The 19614-nt window shown below is 38.4% G+C and overlaps 3 protein-coding genes across 3 annotated transcripts; all 3 read right to left on the bottom strand.

Moving 5' to 3' along the window:
• Positions 1 to 124: 124 nt before the first annotated feature.
• smc2 (structural maintenance of chromosomes 2) lies at positions 125 to 9056 on the bottom strand. Its single transcript, XM_043251216.1, has 24 exons — positions 8764 to 9056; positions 8324 to 8473; positions 8098 to 8220; positions 7903 to 7941; positions 7605 to 7715; positions 7476 to 7520; positions 7163 to 7396; positions 6156 to 6305; positions 5756 to 5989; positions 5123 to 5282; positions 4872 to 4989; positions 4635 to 4773; positions 4428 to 4547; positions 4133 to 4337; positions 3550 to 3685; positions 3324 to 3448; positions 3011 to 3204; positions 2707 to 2850; positions 2215 to 2409; positions 1939 to 2139; positions 1364 to 1480; positions 1095 to 1255; positions 756 to 903; positions 125 to 643 (listed from the first exon to the last, which is right to left on the bottom strand). Exons 1-24 carry the CDS (start codon positions 8929 to 8931, stop codon positions 461 to 463), a joined length of 3600 nt encoding a protein of 1199 aa, XP_043107151.1. The 5' UTR covers positions 8932 to 9056; the 3' UTR covers positions 125 to 460.
• A 491-nt stretch (positions 9057 to 9547) lies between these two features.
• On the bottom strand, positions 9548 to 11254 carry exoc1l (exocyst complex component 1 like). Its single transcript, XM_043248539.1, has 3 exons — positions 11090 to 11254; positions 10715 to 10878; positions 9548 to 10534 (listed from the first exon to the last, which is right to left on the bottom strand). The coding sequence occupies exons 1-3, from the start codon at positions 11208 to 11210 to the stop codon at positions 10268 to 10270; spliced, it is 552 nt and encodes a 183-aa protein (XP_043104474.1). The 5' UTR covers positions 11211 to 11254; the 3' UTR covers positions 9548 to 10267.
• Positions 11255 to 16622: 5368 nt separating this feature from the next.
• On the bottom strand, positions 16623 to 18410 carry clrn2 (clarin 2). Its single transcript, XM_043249343.1, has 3 exons — positions 18158 to 18410; positions 17437 to 17616; positions 16623 to 17303 (listed from the first exon to the last, which is right to left on the bottom strand). The coding sequence occupies exons 1-3, from the start codon at positions 18408 to 18410 to the stop codon at positions 17035 to 17037; spliced, it is 702 nt and encodes a 233-aa protein (XP_043105278.1). The 3' UTR covers positions 16623 to 17034.
• Positions 18411 to 19614: the final 1204 nt, after the last annotated feature.

Genomic DNA, 19614 nt, shown 5'->3' with positions numbered 1-19614 from the left:
CTCTTGTAGTGAATGTACGGCTAAACAAATATTTTGTTTATAAAATAAATGTTTTTGCTTTCTTTAATGTACACTTGGGCAAGATGTCATCTTGACAATTTTAGAATTTTTTTGTAGATTTTATTTATACAAAAACACAAAATTAGCCTACAAACAAATACACAAAAGGAATCGGAGAAAAGAAGAACAGACTTACAGAATAAAAAAGTAGTATAGCAACTAGACTCCATAATGTCAATTAATGTGGAGAAAATGTGAGTGCAACAGCATTTTAAAATAGGTAAAGAAAAATGATGATATACATAGAAATTGTACATGCATTAGTTGCACAAATCAGATGTAACCAAAAAGCTCTTAGTACTAACACTTAAATAGGCAATTTCTTTTTCTCAACCGAAAGTAGCAAAAGCTTAATATATCTGGCTTCTATCTTTATATTTGTGCAATATAGCAAGCGTGTTTAGCTGGCCATTATCTGTCGCTGCCGTTTGTCCTTGGCTTTCTCCTGAGTGCGCTGGGATAAAACCTTTCCCTCATGTGTTTGTGCTGTGCGGGTGACCGCGGAGATGCCGTCCACAAATTTGGTCTTGAAAAGCACGTTTGCGTTGGTGAACATTCCGTCTTTTAGAGACACCACAACAAACTGTAACGAATATGAAAAAACAAACCTTGAACGTTGTGATCAAAATCAGTTACACACTGGAAAACTGACAAACAATCAAAAAGAAAAAGTTATAATTAATTCCTTGTATTACCTGTGAGTGTGTAAAGTGTGTTCTCAGCATCTGTCCGATGTTTTGTGTGTGCGAGAGATCAAGAGCGGCGTCCACTTCATCCAGGATGTAAATGGGAGCGGGTTTGAACAATAACATAGCTAAAATCAGAGAAAGTGCCACCAGAGACCTGAAACAAGCAATAAAGGCATCAGATGGTCAATGGATAGCACATGTACAGGGAAATATTCAGTAACCAGTCCATAATCCTATGCTCTAATGGATCTGTGGCCAACAAATGTTGACTTGGAGAGCCATAACCAAAATGGTTATTGATTTTATGATATGCTACTTTTAGCAGAAGAGTTGGCAAAGGCTGACCTTTGACCCCCGCTGAGTTCTGTCAGGTTTTCTTTCCAGGTGTTCCCTAGAGCCACTTTAAACTCTAACCCGTCCAGGACACCACAGCCCTCAGGAGGAGCCAAACGAGCATTTGCCCCAGGCAACAAGGTGGAGAATATGGAGCCAAAATCCTTATTCACCTGCAAAAATCACACATTTCACTGAACCAGATGCAGCATGAGTGTTGGACCTTTTTTTTACTAGTTGTAATTGTAAAATATGAATGAATCATGGGGTGGTTACTTTACCTTCTGCCACGCCACATTGAGAGCCTCATTCTTCTTCTGGTCCAACTCTTCAATTGTTTCCAGGATTTTGGCTTTATCATTCTCAACAATTCTCTTTTTCTTCTTTAGATCATTGTACTGAAAGAAGGCAGACAGTGTTATTACATTTTACAAATAATAATAGTAATTAATCATTTCTAATAGAAATTCATATTATCATTATCAGTAAGCAAGTAAATGAAGATAATACTAATAATAAAATAGTAAAGCAAAAATTAGTCCCAATCTCCCCAAACCATGCAAGGCACCACGAAATAAACAACAACAAAGGATCATCATTATTTAAATGATAAACATACAGTATCAGTCAATATTTAAGTGACTGTTATTAAATTAATTTGCTCAGTAAACTGTAAATTAAATATGCACTCTATGACCAAATAAATGTGTTTTGGAGAGCTAAAAAAAACTAGATATTGTATATAAAATCTCAAGTTTTCCCAAGATAAACCTCTGCTATTTTATTCTCATCTGTTTGATGCACTTCTGTAATAACGTAATGAGAGCACTGTCACTAAAGAGGTCAAATATCGTACCCTTTCCTCAGCCTCACTGAGCATGTTCATGGCCCTGCGGTTGACATTTCTCTCCAGCTTGTCTTTAGTCTCCTCAAGTCTCTTTAACCTCTGACCAGCTTCTTTGGGATTGTTGGTCTTAAAGTCGTAGGCAGTGTTGGGCTGTCCAAAGAGATGCTTCTCAGAGGAGATCCAGTCATTTTCAGCCAACATGCGGGCCACCTAAACAAACAAAGACATGAGGGAGTCTAATCCACAACACTCTAGTGTCTAATGATCTCATTAACTTCCACTGACCTTGGCAGTGGCGTCAGCGCTGTCTTTCTTGTGTTTGCTGATGTTGTGTTCCAGCTCTTTGATTTTGAGCTGAGCATCATTGTTTTGCTCTCGGAGGCGGTTTGCTTCTCCTCTCTTTCCTTTAATCTCTCTCTCCTGTCCCAGAATCACCTCCTTCTGCTGGGACAGATGCTCCTGTGCAGCACGCACTGCTTCCTAAACACAGAAGAAGTGAAACACAGTTAACATTTATGGCACTAAAGGCATCACATTTAAAGGGACTGTCCACCCAAAAACTACAATTGTGTCATTTACCCACACAGCTTTCTAAAAATCAATAACTTTTTCTTCTGAGAAACATAATTCAAGATATTGTGAAGTTTTGGTTTTAATTCACTAACATTATAAATGGGATAACCAGATACCAGAACTGTTTTATTTACCAAAATGTTAATTTTTAAGGTATAGTCTGCCCATAAATACCTAAACTCTCAAAAGAAGTCATTTTTTTACCTTATTGGCCGAAACCTCAGTGGTCATGGTGTCGATCTGCTCCTGTATGGCTTTGAGAGCTTCATCTACAGCCTGAATCTGCTGCTCATATCCAGTCTGTTCCCTTTTCAGCTCCTCCAACTCCAGAGCTACTGCATCTGCCTCCTACAGAAAGAAACCGGTGGATTTAAAAAAAACAAAAACAAAAAACAAACAAAAAAAAACCCTCACAAGTGCTCAGCTTCAAGCTGTTGTGTTGTGACACAACCATTGTAACTTTGTTAGTCTGGAGCCTGACTGGTTACTCATCGTAACAGGAAAGTACCTGCTGTTTCTCTTTCAGTCTCTTGTTGTAGGCATCTGCTTTGCTCTTGGCCTGGTTTAGTTTCTGCTGGGCTGCTTTCAGTTCTTTCTCTCTCTCTGCCTCTGCATTCTTCATCTTGTTCTCCAGAACTTTGTACTTCTCTTCCGCCTTCTTCTGAACCTCTTTTGTCTTCTGCAGAGTTTCCTCGCACTCCTCTAAAGAAGCAGAACACCCCGATAGTCAAAGACCAGCAAAAGCAGCAATAACCCATATTATGTAGCTATAAATGTGGCTTATATACAAAGAACCAAAAACAAGTGTTATTTGTGTGTACCGATGGTCTTGCGCAGGTGCTCCAGCTCCTCTTGTTGCTTGTGGAAGGAGCTCTGTTGAAGTTTGGTCTCCAGGATCCGAGCCTCTTCAGTCTTCAAGTCCAACTGCTGCTTCAGCTGACGATATCTGAAAGTGAACAGCAACATTTCAGTCTTCTGCCGCCTTGTGCTTTTGTTCTGATTGTTCGGTGAGAATTTTGAGAAGTTATATTTTGTACAGAGACTCACTTCTCAGCTGTTCCCTTGAGGCTGCTGAGCTCAGACTCTACCGTGCGGAGTTCTGCCTCTTTAGTCCTCAGACTGTCCTGAATATCCTTCACCTCAGCCAGTTTAGACAAGACAGAGGCTGTCTGAGCACGTGCACCTACACATACATACGAACACACACACACACAACGTTATTAGAGAACACAATTTTTTTACTTTCCCTTATAAATGTATTTAGACCATAAACTCATCTGTCTACTAGATAAAAAGCCCACAGGTATCATAACTGAGATTATGGTCAACCACTTTGGATCTTTAGTGGCTGATTCTGATAATGAGAACTAAAGATTGGGGGGGCCAGTATAAAAGGTCACACACACATATAATACAATTAAATGATAGCAAAGATGTAGCTATGGGTTTGTCGCTCAAACAGTAAGTGGGTCATTTCTCAGGGTATGCATGATCTGATATATAGACAGATATATTAATATATATAACTAATAAATCAATGTAATTTGGAATTTTGAAATCAACAGAGAACTGATATTGGGCCTGAATACTTTTGTGAGACTATGTTGTGCAGTTATGAACACATACAAACCTCCAGTCAATGTTCCCTGAGGATCAAAGACATCTCCTCCCAGCGTAACAGTTTTGGTGCTCACGCCTTTGTCAAAGGCAACTTTTTTTGCATTGTCCAAACTGTCACAGACTAACGTAGTTCCAAAAACATACTCCATGGCCTTCCTCAGCTCCGATTCATAACCTACCAATGACAGAGCGGTGTGCACGTTATCTGGCCCAACCTGCAACACAACACGTGGAAATCCTTTCTTTAAATAAAATTCCCCTGAGAATAAAAGAAAATCAAATCAACAACACCTCAGAGCTCTCACCAGGTTTTTGGCAGTGCGCACTACATTGTCATTGAGTGAACGTGCTGAGATTTTGTTCAGAGGAATGATGGTGTATCTGCGTTTCAGTTCACCCTTTTCCAGAAGCTTTTTCCCTGTTACCTGCAAAAAGGCACGTTGAAAACCAAAAAACAAACTACTTTTCAAAAGGTATGAGGACATCTACATGTTTTATAAAGTAAAACTCACCTCATTGTCCACCACTACGTTATAGAGTCGACCACCAGCAACCACCTCCAGAGCTGTAGCATTTGATACATCAGTCACAGTGAAAAGATTGGCCACCAAACCCTTCACCTTACTGCGGTCCCAATTCTTCTCTGGATCCCTACATATACACATAGCATCATGGAGTCAATATGAATGAAAGTGTTTCGACCACAAATAAGAAATAAGTCTAAATGAAAATGGCCTGCATGTTCTTACATATACTCAAAGCGCAGGTTGGGGAAGTGGCCCATGAGGGACTCGTAGGTTTCTCTGAGCTGACTGATGTCCCGTGAACACTGCCTCTTCTGCTCCAACAGATGCTCCTCTCGCCCATCTGAAAATGTTTTAAAGAACTGTCTTGAAGACTAATATGACACTTTAATTCTGTATTAAAAATTTTTAGGCTTCAATTAACTGCACCTAATTCAACCATCACATTCAAATCACATTCAAAATGTATTCAGTACCTTCATAGCTGAGTTTTTTCATTTCAGCCTGTAGCTTTTCTGTGCATTTTTTCACAGCCTCAATTGTGTCCTGGTCTTTTTTGTAGCCACTGTCCATCTTCTTGACCTGAGCCTGCTTAGTCTTCAGCTCCTGCTGAGCGTGTTTCAGTTTCATCTGAGCCTAAGAGACAGAACATAAACAATCACAATCGTCCTAAAAACCAAAAAACAACCTACAAACATAATACCTTGTTTTGTTTTATCTAAAAAGCATTAAATTACAGTGACAAAGACATTTGTTACAAAGGACTTTTATTTCAAATGTATTATGTTCTTTTGAAAAAAAAAAAAAAGAAAAAAGAAAGAAAAAAAAACTTTCCTAAATATTAAACAACTTAACACTGATAATCAGAAATGTTTCTTGAGAACCAAATCCATTAATGTCTGCAGTAAGAAAAAATTAATTCTAAAACAGAGCCTTGGTAGGCATTAAAATAATTTTCAAAAATACATTAAAATAGACTTTGAATGGTACTGTATTAACCCATAATCATCAGTTGTTTGGCATAATTTTTAAGTGTACATTGGACAAACAATCCTACATCATTGCGATTACTGGATTTAATGACAGATGTTAGAGGTCAAAAAGGTCACCTGTTTGCCCTCTGTCTCAGCTTTACTCATATCATTCTTGCAGGTCATCATCTGGCCACTAAGTGTGGCCTCAGCTCCATCTTCATTGGCAGAGAGACCGGCTGACACTGCCTTAAAATGCTGTTGGGCCACCTCCAGCGCTTCTGCATCTTTCTGCCCTTCCTCCTGCACGGCCTTCAGCCCATCCATAGCCTTGGCAACCTCCACTTCTTTAGCAGACATCATCTTCTTATCCTAGTAGTATAAAAGTTAGCAGTTTTAACATTTACATTCATATAAATATAAATAGATTTCTGGCAATATCTTGAAACTTACTTTAAGTCTATTTGTAAGCTTATTGCAAGTTTAAATTTATTATTATTTTTTTTTTAAGAGATGCAAGTTTTTATTCCTCTAATACCTCCTCCATGTTTTTGACCAGCTCTTTTCTCTTCTTGGTCTCATCTTTCAGATTTTGTTTCTTCAGGTCCAGAGCGCTTTGGGCCTTTGTGTCCACTCTCTGTGCTTCAGACAAGGTCTCTTCCAGAGTCTTCAAAACCCCCCCAACCTCCTAGAGAGACAGACAAAGAAAAGAGACTTGCTAATGGAATATTATAGGAGACAGAAATATTCAATCAATCAACCGCACACTTTTCTAACAGGTATCAATTTGCATCATAAAAAATTCAAAAATCTTTTCCCGTACAAAGACTTAATACTTTTGCCAGTCCATTACCCACCATTTCACTCTCTATTACAGACCTTCAGTCTCCACAGAACAAGTACACGTTTACCAACCTGTTCAGGTAAAAGAAACCCTACCTATTTAAATCAAGGTCACCACACCATTTAACAGACTGCGATCCTTAAATGGGTTCCAACAGGACCACAAGTCATTTCTAATAAATTAGAGCAGTAGAACAGTTAGGCCATCTTCGCAGTGAAAAAGCTATTCAGAGGATTCAGCCACAGTAATATCACGATAACAAGACCACAAAGTATATTATATATATATATATATATATATATATATATATATATATATATATATATATATATATATATATATATATATATATATATATATATATATATATATATACTATATACTGGTCTTGTTATCGTGATATTACTGTGGCTATATATATATATATATATATATATATATATATATATATATATATATATATATATATAAAAAACAGAGCGTATTGGAAAACGATTAAAGGTTGTCACAAGCGTCTCATTTTGGCTAGCAAATGTAGTGAACAAAACTTTTGTAAATATATATGTAAATATATTTGCATTTATACTTTATACTGTGTTTTTGACATGCACATTAAATGTTTAATGTACGTGATCACAAAACACTTAAAACCCTATGACTGTTACCAATGTTACCCTACGCTCCTGTTCCCTGCTGCTTACCTTGTCCCTCCTACGCTCCAGCTCCTGTATCTCTGCGCTCAGCTCCTTCACTTTGGCCTCATTCTGCTTCATGTCCTCCTGCAGCTGTGCGATAGACCTCTGCATCTCCTGCAGGTCTTCAGTAGACTTCAACTTGGTCTCCTCAGCGCACACAAACAGGTACGCCACATAAAGTCGACTCAAGTGCTCAATCTCACGCATGAGCTTCTGGTACTCCAAGTAGGACGCACGTTCCTGAGGAGAAACAAGAAAGATGGATACAATGTGACAAAGATATACAAAAATATTTTTGTATATAAATAAAAATGCATACCTCCTTTAGTTTCTCCATAGCAGGAGTGATCTCCTCATCCAGGATCTGTTTCACACAAATACACAAAAAATTACTGGTTGTTCCAATTGTTGGGTGATTTAAATAAAGTAACAAAATAAATATACGTACAGTTTGAATCTCTTTCAGCTTGGCATCTTTCTTCTCAATAGTTTTCTGAGCACTGATCTTCTTACATTCGTACATCCTGGTGCCTGCCGCCTCCTCAATCATGGCCAGAATCTGTGAATTAAAACGGTGCAATTATTAAAAATTTCACAGACGAAAACAAAAACATGACATTGCAATGACACTGAATGTTTATGCAATTTCATCCATCAGTAAAGAGCAAATCAGTTTGAAGCTTAATTACAACAAATCAAATGTGAGCAGATCACAACCAAGTATATTCAAATGACAAACATCTCACCTCAGGAGGCTTCATGTTTAAGACCTTGGTAATTCTCCCCTGAAATAAACAAACAATTGGAGTGATTGGGAATGAAAAGAACTACAACTGGCACACATGCTTAATTGTGAAATGACCTGTAACATTACATAAGTTAAATAAATTGCAAACCGCCGTTCACTTTAAAATAAAAGTGCTCCTGATAATGGTGGTTACCTGCATGATAAGGAAGTGTGGGTTGTTAACATTCAAGCCAACTGAACAGAACAGATCCTGGACACGCAGATTGTTTGCATTTACACCATTGATAAGGTACTTGTTGCGTCCACCTATGACCACCTGCACAACACAAACGATACAATCACAAGCTGTGTAACTCACTCTTTGAGATGTGCTACTAACCATCAGCGAAAGCGAAGCGGACTCTGATCTTAAGGAATACCTGTCGTGTTATGGTAATCTCATCATGCGTCTCAAACCCCAGTGGACTCTGTTTCTTGTTGGAGTTGTCAAAAGTGATGGACACAGTTGCTTTGGTGATCCCAGCCAGACCATTTTTGTACACCAGATCTTGGAGATTAGTGGCACGAACCTTCAAGGTTGGACAAACCAAAACATAACATTTTGCAAAGCATAACATTTTGCCTTTTAATCTCTGCAAACTATTTCCATTCTTAATTTATCATGCTCTGTCTCCATAATAGACTGAAATATCTCTCCTGATTAAAAGTTATAGAAGTGATTTATAAAACAGAACCACTGAAATTTGTTTTGTTTATTAAGCAAAAACAAATCGTTGAACAAACAAACCACTGACATCCCAAAGCTGACAGATTTAGACATATGGCTACGTGTATGATATTTTATGTGTTAAAAACTGACCTGTGATAGGTTAGATATCCCAAGCAGAAAGCAGATGGAGTCCAGTATGTTTGACTTTCCGCTGCCGTTCAGTCCGGTGATGGCGTTAAAAAACGGATCAAATCCGTTAATCTCCGTCCTTTCGGCGTAGGACTTGAAACCCTCTAGTACAATAGACTTTATGTACATTTCGACAAACCATAAACCTTTTATCCGTAAAATAAAATAAAAACGTGCTGCTCTGCAAAATTTTACGTGATAGTAACCTCAAAGAACTTCGTAGTAGCTTTCAGTTCAATCATCCAAACTTAAAATTTGGCGCCAGGCGTGTTTCCGCTGCGCCGTTATCGCCAGATTTCAGTTTCTAGTTAAACTACAAACAAATAAATTCACCAGAACCATGAATACGTTTAGAAAAAACGATACTTTATTTTTCAATAATTCATGTTCATTACAAACAAGGCATTGCCATTGGAAGTAAAATTAATTTATTCTTTTGATTCAGGCGACTTTTTAGCCACCCCATTCATGGACCCAAAACATTGCTGGGATGTATGACGTCAGCATGGCGGTTTGGCTCAAGTGTCATTTGTGTATTGAGTTAAAAGGGTTGTAGTGTAGTGCACGATTAAGCTCTTACATAATATTTTCATAGTATTTTTTTTACACGACTCAATGGCGTAATTCATTCTGGCCAGTCGTGGCTTTCTATATTTGTGTAATGACCGGTAAACTACATTTGCTGGATAGTCGCGCTTGTTCTGTAATCACGAACTGTTTATTTTAATAAAAAAAACGACCATTTATATCATATTTGGTAAGTAGACTTACATTTCGCCGTAAATATGTTTTAAATTAAATTGCCTACTTTTAATACATCACAATATCCAAATTATTTGGTCACAAGAATATTATGCATGCAAACAATTAAAGCTGTCTTGCACACAGTGACAAATGCTCAATGTTCTATGTTTAATTTGTTAAATTGACTTTAAATAATTGATGGATGTCACAGTATTTTATTCAATAACATCAAGGACAAGAAAAACTGCGCTACACAAGAAACGAGAAAACATTAGATTTTTCGCCAGATGACAAGATTATTAAAACAGTTTATACTGTAATATTCACAAGTTTGTCTCACAGTTTCGTTTTTGATGTGATTAAATATATTACAGCTTGACTTATGAATCAGCTAAAACACATGCAAAACAGGTTCCACAATTTGCTTTCTCTTTTAAATAAATACAAATTCTTAATATTCAAGTCACAGCATTGCACATCAGAAACACCCTTTTGTGTTGCATTTGCACAAATTGGATTTCACCGCACCGTGGAGTTATATTACAATTACTGTAGGTCTAAGTGCTCAAAGCATGGCTAAGTGCTCAAAACACAAAGCATGGTCTTTGTACACTCCCAGAGGGTATTATAGGTTACACTGAAATGAACTTTTTATTGTCAGCATCAAGAGTTTTAGGACCAGTTCAAAAGAAATTCTTCAAACAAGACTAAAAATGTCTCTCTATGCGAGAGGCACGGGACACAAGGAAAGACACACCAGATTAAAGGCATAGAAGCAGATCTGCGCAAGAACAACACAGTCGCCACGATCTGAATACATTGCAGTGGGCTGAATGTACGTCCAGTCATAGTTCTTAAGTTTTAGTGCTGTGTGGTGATGCTTCTTGCTCAGGGCCAGCAGACATCGGGCCAGTGTGTATTTCGCAGCGCAGCTCACTGCTCTGACGGGCCGCACCGAGTCGAAATGCATCAAGAAGCAGGGATCGTCCTAACACAGCAGAGATACGCAAACTAAACATCTTCTAATGAAGGCAGTCCACTTCTTAATATAAGACAACACCATTAATATGAAGTCTACCTCAGATTTAGTCTTGAAATATGTTTTTATGCAGTTAAGTAGCATGTATAATCACAACAGGGAGGAGGATGAATGCTAAACTCGACTCACAGTATCTGCATCTCTGCCGTCCAGAATCAGCAGGTTTTCCAGCGCCCAAATCTCTGTTCTTTCATAACTGTCCTCCAGACCATATTTCTGCAGCTTATTGGTCCTTGCATGCTTACCTCTTCGACACAGCACAACTGAGATCTGAGCTTCTTTGTCCTGAGATACTAAACACACATTGGTTTTGTTTTTTATTTATCAAACCATATCAACCATAAAGCATATTTAAGTCTCTTTTTTTTTTCCACAGACAACATCTGATCCTGTCCCCAGATGAACTTGAGGATGTTTGGAGCATGTTTAGCATCTCATCGATTTTCTAAAATAATTTGGTCCATATAACCTAAAATAATTGTGCAAAAAATAGATTTTTCTTACTAGAAACGCAGAGAAAATGTCGCCCTTGCTGTTGCTCCTCTATTTCTATAAACTCCTCCAGCTTCTGTCCCTCCGGTCTGAACAAGACTCTGTCCATCTCCTCCCTCAGCAGAGACGACATCTCAGGCAGAAAAAGAGAGAAAATTAATTTAAGTGTGAGAGAGAGCAAGAGCAGAGTGAGGGATAAAATGCCTTCTTGAGGTGGATCTGGTTTGCAGGGTTTATCACCCTCCCCTCTCTCTCTCTCTCTCTCTCTCTCTTTCTCTCTCTCTCTCTCTCTCTCTCTCTCTCTCTCTCTCTCTCTCTCTCTCTCTCTCTCTCTCTCTCTCTCTCTCTCTCTCTCTCTCTCTCTCTCTCTCTCTCTCTCTCTCTCTCTCTCTCTCTCTCTCTCTCTCTCTCTCTCTCTCTCTCTCTCTCTCTCTCTCTCTCTCTCTCTCTCTCTCTCTCTCTCTCTCTCTCTCTCTCTCTCTCTCTCTCTCTCTCTCTCTCTCTCTCTCTCTCTCTCTCTCTCTCTCCTCTCTCTCTCTCTCTCTCTCTCTCTCTCTCTCTCTCTCTCTCTCTCTCTCTCTCTCTCTCTCTCTCTCTCTCTCTCTCTCTCTCTTTCTCTCTCTCTCTCTCTCTCTCTCTCTCTCTCTCTCTCTCTCTCTCTCTCTCTCTCTCTCTTTCTCTCTCTCTCTCTCTCTCTCTCTCTCTCTCTCTCTCTCTCTCTCTCTCTCTCTCTCTCTCTCTCCCTCTCTCTCTCTCTCTCTCTCTCTCTCTCTCTCTCTCTCTCTCTCTCTCTCTCTCACCCCCCGACTCTCAGCTGACATATAAACTGCATTTTCAAAATTTCATTTAAAGATTTTTCTTTATAAATCCATTTTTTGGGAAGCTAAGAGAATAGTTTACTTAAAGTCAGGTTATCCATGTAGATAATGTAGATGAGTGTTTTTTCAATATAGCGTTACATATAGCATTACATGACTTGTTCACTAAGTGAAAAATGTTGTGTTTTTAAAAAACAAATCAATCTTTAAGAAAAAAAATTATGCTAAAATATCTATGATGTTATTATATTTCAAGTAATCCCAAGAGAAATATACACAGCTCAAGCAACATTAACATGCAGCATGCAGCATGTCAGGATTTTGATGTTATAACAACAGGGAATGAGCTTTTTTTACTGACAGAGGTGTTATTATTCATGCTAGAAGCAACAGTTTACAGTTAAAAAACCTCAACAACGGATTTCTTACTTACAATCACAGATTTTTGCTTTTATAATGCTTTATAACCTGATCACATACACACACAGACTAACAAACTCACTCCTGGTTTAGATGAGCCGTGTAGACTGATTGTACTGAAGTGGCCTTAGGGGAATATACATCATTAGTTATGAAAACACATTTCCCTCTTAAATCTCCATCATAAGAGGTGCAGTTAGAACCCATTATAATTATAATCTCTATAGGGATAGCCTACATATTGACTGTGGCCCCATCAACCTACAAAGATTCGATATCCAACGGATCTGCAGATGCATAATTTATAGTCACAAAACACATTCATACAAACAAGTGTTCTGATTGCATCTGATACAGACTTTTTTTTGTGGCAATAGAAACCTTTTTGACATCCATCTGTGCTTTTAGAAGGCTAACAGATTAATCATAGACAAAATTCGGCTGTCTGAACCTGTACACTTAGGCACAGTGCGCCTAGTCCAAATAGAGGAAATGACCTCTGCTTTTGGTTGTCAGAGTAGCTTTTAGTTGGTCTTTGAGGCTTTGCCTGTGGCCGCCCTTAAGTCAGTTCTAAAGGATGGTCAAGACGTAGAAAATTAGTTTTTTGCTCCCATGTGCATAATGGAGTAGTAATGCCAAAATATTACTCACTCTAATCTTCTACCAAACCTCTGTGACTTCTGTGGAACACAAAAGAAGATATTTTGAAGAATGTTGGTAGCCAAATATTTCTGATTACCGCTGACGTCTGATGTATAATTGTTTAAAAAAAAGTCACTTTAGATAAAAGCTCAGCCAAATGGCTGTTTAGCTTACTTCCTGCCTATGGTGCTTTTATATTCATATTGTTGTGTCTCAGAGCACCAATCCACAGATAAACCCCCTTTCTAGTACATCCCTATATTTTGTGGAGACTGTATTTGTGTGAAATTTACATTTAATTGGAGTAAAGAGAAGTAGCAATGTGTACAGAACTGTGGTGACTTATTCACCATACAGTGTTTTTTTTTTTTTATTATTATTTTAATTATGACAAAAGAGTCTGAATCTGGGATAAAACTATTGATTTGGCAATGTCCAATAAACTAAATTCTTAATAGTAAACATTAATATTATTCTAATATTATTTTAAACAGCAAAAAGCTGAAGTGCCCAACAAAAGCAACAGGTTGCAAAAAGGATCATGGAGATATTGCATTTATGACTATTTATTTCCTTTTAGAATCTCTAGAGCCCTTTTGATCGCTGCAGAAACACTGCTCACACATTTACAGGGATTCATAAAACAAGCCACGCTTTTGATTTTATATTCATAATGTCTGTGTGTGGAATTCACTTGCACGCAGATTTACTCTGGCTGTCTTTCTCTTGAAAGAATGTGATCAATAATTTCCAATGAGCGAAGGTCAATACCTGACACAAAGGGACCGTGTTTATGTCCAGGGATCAGTTCTATTAGATTTTTCATGTTTATGTGAGTGTGATACTAATGGTTGAGTGCTGTGGGATAGATATCCTGTGTCCCACCCACACACATACACTGAGGTTTCCATCCACTTCTCCCCACAAAAATGCATCCAAACGTCAAGACACATGCAATATTAACCAATCTGCCAACTGTAATTTCCGTTAACCCGCACCCATAACACCATATATTTTCCCTTTTTGGAATTTTCTACATTTTTGACAACCTATAAGTTTTACACAGCCTATTAACACAGTCTGCTTTTTTTATTAATTATTTGCTTATTAATTATATTTCATAGAATGTGAATGGTACACAAAACAGATAAAGAGTTCAAAGCGAGCCTCATCCATGTTCTGTCCACAGGGCATACTAATATCAGGCCCTGGTTTGCTAAAACTGCTATAATGGTGCACCCTGTTGGTCAAAACGTGTAGTTCACATGTGAGCAACTTTTTAGACTTTCTGGAAGCTTTCTTCTGTGTAATATACATTTTATTCTTTGCATCAGGTGGGGATGGCAAGGTGTGATATGACGGCTGTTATAGCCTACCAGTAGGTTTATTTTGTTTGACTAAGTTGAATTATTAATTAGTGAATTTTAGTTAAATTAGTGATACAGTGGAAATCAATCCACCACTCCTACCAACAGGTTCCCGTAGATGAGGTGAAAGTAGGGAAAATAATAATAATAATAAATAATATAGGGTTTGGAAGGCGTTATTCAGAAACAGGAGTGCTAGTAAAAAAATACACCCACAAGATTGCTGTGCTACAGTCAAAAAGAAACACATGCCAATATTATTAGATTTATGAGAAATTAGTTTCTCTGTCTGAGACTATAAGGTTACTTTTTAGGCTAATGAAAAGATGTAAGATGTTGCTTTGAAACTTGCGTTAAAGTCATTTTTCACTTCATAATTTACAGCAGGGGTGTCAAACTCAATTCCTGGAGGGCCGGAGCCCTGCAGAGTTTAGATTCAACCCTGCTAAAACACATATACTATGCATGTCTGAAGTACTTGATTAGCTGGATCAGGTGTGTTTAATTAGGGTTGCATCTAAACTCTGCAGGGAGTTTGACACCCCTGCTTTACAGCTAGTGTTCCTGCAGTAATATGAGTAGGAGCTAATGAGATACCATATTTAAGTTATTTTCATAATAATTTTGGTTGATGTCAACAGACCAGATTTCCAGTGTTTAATGCCTCCTCCCAGCTGCAGCCTGCACTGAGTCAGAGTGGAATGGTGCTCCTAAAAGCTCTGATATGGAAAGGAAGAAGAATTCAAAATGAAAAGAAAAAGTCATTTCGGAAGGTTCTTTTTAGTTGTCTGAGAATTAATAAAAAAGTCCTCCAAACTCCATCCTGCACAGTGGCTGACCAGAATGTCGATGCCCTCCTGCCCTCACCGTCAATGACCCTCCAAACTTCAGGCCACACCAGGTCCTTATTTGATCCTTGCTCAGGTATGAAGCAGTGTTATTTTAATACTTTGTTACAAATACATATGAATTTCAATTGCGCTTATAAAAATGCATGTGTAAATTGTCGAATTGTCTGTCTTATCTTTTACAGACATCTTTTCCTTCTATGAAATAGGAAATATGCTGGGTCAAGGAGGATTTGGAGCCGTCTATGAAGCGAGACGTGTGAAGGACGGCCTTGGGGTGCCCATTATTATTTATTTATTTACTTATTTACTTAGCTAGTAATTTCTCATCCTTATCCTTTTGCATTTGTTGCAAGCCATTCTGGTGCATCTTATGGCCACTGCTGAGAGCAGCTGACCTCTTTAAACTCTAAGACTGACCAAGTATGCTCTGCATGTTTTTAAACTCATGCTTCATGAGTTTACATTCACAAAACCTCACACGTCTCTTCAGGATTAAAAAGGCAATGATATCATTTCTGTGTATGTTAATCCAAAATGTTGCTAACACAAATTCTTCTTCTTCTTTCAGTTTTTTCCCCTTTGAATCACCTTAATGAGTATTTGGGAATCCACCTCTAATTAACCACCATAAATCATTTTCCTCTTCCACTTTAGATCCATGCAAATGAAGTTCTCTATATAATCCAGGAGTCATAGGAGTCACTCCAGTAGCATGCTAATGGACATCTATACTAAATGCTTTTTTAGTACAACACATAAAACACGAATCTCTATTTCTTACAGATACACGAATGTCCTCTTGTTCTCGCTTGTATGCTGGGTGTTTCCAGCCAGCGGCGACCTGATCATAATCAATCTGAACTGTCGGTTCATAGCTGGGCTGTCACTGCGTAAGATCATCGTAACATGATCTTAGTCATAAGGTGTCTAGACATAAGCTGTTAAAATTAATGAAGGTGTGAAGTCAAAAGTAATAATCAGTTGTCTCTTCTTTCTTTCTGCACAGAGCGCTGCCATCTGATCTGCTCTTGTCTGCAGCTCGAGCCAACGAAACGACTCGATCTGTGCATGATTCTGCAACATGACTGGTTTAAGGTACAGAGCTAAAAATATTCATTTATATGAAACATTTTGACATGTTTCGAAACGTTTAGTCTATTTTTGTACATATATATGATAAGCTGTTACCGGATGGCTTCGAGTCAAAATATGGCTAAATAATAATGCTTATTTTTGCTTTTATCTCATGGCAACGAAATGGCAAAAATGGGTGAATAGTGGTCATGCTCGTACGTAGTGGTCATGTACTGTAAATATAATATTTTAATATTAATATTATTAGTATTAATAATATTGTAGCCTTTATTAATGTTTTACTTTAAAAACAATAATAAATAAATGGATAAAATTTTACATTTCAAAAAATGTGTAGTTTATTGACTCTTGAATAAATAAATTTTTCTTATATATCAGACAGTAGTTGTTCATTGTTATGTTTTGTACATTTTACAGCTCTAGAAAATAGGTGAGACATATATAACTTGTAACGTTTTTTAAATTACATGCACAGTGTCGTACTTTAATGCCGTTGTCCATAAGCTTTGTCAGTCAAAAGCTTTTGCTGTCCTCCACAACAAACGGCATATTCAAGCGATTCTCCTTTTATGTATTTGTCACATAATAAAGCTGTCTCATAGAAAGCACAGTTACATCATGACTACCACAGTTCATAGTCGTAAATCACCTTATATCACCCCGTAAGTCACCTCAGGTTCAGTTGATGTTAGTTCACATGAACACACTCTGTTTGGCTCTATGCACAGCCTCCTCCACAGACTTCACATTTAGCGTATCCTTCTTCAGTAGAGAAAGTCATCTCCGGTGGCCGTGGGTTCCTCTGGTTTCTTAGTCTGTATTTTAGGCAGATGAATTTTACTGGAGGCTACAACAAGAATGTTAGCTCCATGGGTTACGGCGCTGGCAACGCACAACCAGAAGGAGAAGCCAAGATTTTCCTCGAGGATCACGAGGGTGAAAAGGCTCTCACGGTAGTTAGCCACATGTTCTGTGAGCTGATGGCACTGGATTGCTGCAAGGAAACACGCAAAGCCCATTGCACTGAACAGAGCTGAGAGGAGGGATTAAAAGAGCGGACACATGATTAGAAATCAGAAGTAATAGTGAGTCAGTTTGTTATTGTTGATATAGTTTATTTAGAGGTGTGTACATTGTGTTCTAGATTATGTGTTGCGTTGACTTACCTGCAGTGAAATTCCAGATGTAGAGGCCAAAAGGTCCTTTAATAGACTGATAAGGAACTTTTCTGGCGTTATATATACAGAAAGCTAAACTGACCACTGCAAAGCCAATAGCAGTGAAAAGGAAGAAAATAATGATCATGTGAAGACCACTGTTGATTTTTTTGATGAGCCTTGGGAAAACTGGAGAATTAGTGAGAAAGAAACGGAAAGAGACAGAGATCAGGTCTGAAAAATGTGAATTTATACTTTTTTATAAAAGCATAGGTAGCCTAAATGTTTAGTACCTGTTAATGTCAATATATGCATAGATTTATATAAATATAATCTGTTAAAATCTTTGGGGCTAAGATTTTATAATGTTTTTTTGTCTTCTACTCAAGCTGAATAATCAAAAATAGATTACAAACGGTAATATTGTGAAAAAACTACTACCTAAATTAAGACTTAATCTAAATTAAGTCTGAATATCTTTAAAATATTGTTAGAATAATAAATAACACCATTTTTTTTTAATAATAGTGTAGCTACATTTTACAGGCCTGCATAGTATGACTGCCAGAGAGCTTTGATACGGCAAACAAACACAAGTTATTTAATTCATAAATGAATAAAAACAACAACATAAACAACACTGTAAAAGCGAACTAAAAGAGCTGTTCTAACCACAAGTGCACGAACTGAATGTTTAATCACAATGTAATCTAGAGGTTAGTTTTCTTACTGTATATTTTGGAGCGGCGGATCCCGAGCCCGCATCTTCGTGTTTTCCCGCCCTGAAAGAGGCCGTAGTAAATGTGTCCCGTGAACTGCTCGAGCTCCGGCCTCGACGCGTTCACCAGATCCACCCCGGTCTGACACAGCGTGGTCCCGGTGACCCAGCGCTCCGTGGCCAGCGCCACGACCAGAAGCACCACAGAGCCGATGCTGAGTATGGAAGCGAAGGAGAACACGATCTGTTTCCAGAGAGTTGGCATTTCACTCCTCACCCCATTCCTCCTATGAAAAGCAAGGCGCAAAGTAACACGACCCCGCGCGACGCCCGCCTCTCTCCGCTACAGCGAGCCAGCTCCGCGCTAAGCTGCGAGGAAGTTTAAAACTTCATCGCGAACAGCGTAACACTTTAAAGTATAACTGCGGTAGGTATATAAGTTAAATACTCTAATACTACGCTGAAGGAACGCGAGAGACACGGCGTTAGGGAAAAGGCAGGAAACCAGATATAAAGCGGTCAGCTGGATCTCCTTTACCACCTAACGAAACCTTATACAGTTTACTTGCCTTCGCTTGGTTTGGTTGCCAGAGGTGTCCACGCGCGTGCACACACACACACACACACACACACACACACACACACACACACACACACACACTTGTATCTAATGCGAGCGAATTGTCATGTCTTGCACTTACACACTTAAATCAATGTGCTGTAACCAGAATTTTTATTGGATGCTATAACAGTTAATCAAATATCTCCAGCTCCTTTACATCAGAATCTTATAGGTCATACAAACGAGGGCTTCAAAATGTTAAATGTCACTTCAGTCGAGACTATACTAGGTCACCGAGCATTCAAATAAAGAAAGGAAGGGGAGGGTTTTTATGGGAACGATTTAAGTCACTGAAGCAATAAATGGGCAAATGACTCGGAAATCTCAACCTGCATCGATTCTGTTTTGTTTGGTGTAGAACTGGGGGTCGCATAAAAGAAGTACGCCTTTATTTTGCCCGTACGATCAACCGGACACAGGCCTCAGCACCACGGACAGCGGCCTGCTTTGCTTCAGAACCGTGAACAGCTCAATCCGTTCAACATTTCCGATGCGCTGCAAACGGTGCTGATTTTAGCCACTAGATGGTGATATCTTACTGATTCGTTGAGTTGAGCTCTGTGCTACTCAGAAACACAGAAACATAAATGAAAAAAAGTAGCTTAGTAGGAAGGTCTCTTGAAGCATCTTGGAGTTCTTGCAATGCAATGCAATGCCATAGATAAGTAGCTTCAATCCTCTTCCTCTGCATCTTTTGCATGTCTCCCTTATCTCGACACACTCATTTTATGGAATTCATGAAGGTCTTTCCTAACGAGCTGATGATCTGAATCAAGTGTGTAAATTAGGGAAACATGCAAACACTGCCACAGAAGACTGTTTTCCAGAGACACGGCTCATTTAACTT

Source organism: Puntigrus tetrazona, chromosome 1, assembly GCF_018831695.1.
Source record: "Puntigrus tetrazona isolate hp1 chromosome 1, ASM1883169v1, whole genome shotgun sequence".
Classification (NCBI taxonomy): domain Eukaryota; kingdom Metazoa; phylum Chordata; class Actinopteri; order Cypriniformes; family Cyprinidae; genus Puntigrus; species Puntigrus tetrazona.
Note: the sequence above shows the minus strand (reverse complement) of the source record. Positions and strands in the feature narration are given on the sequence as shown.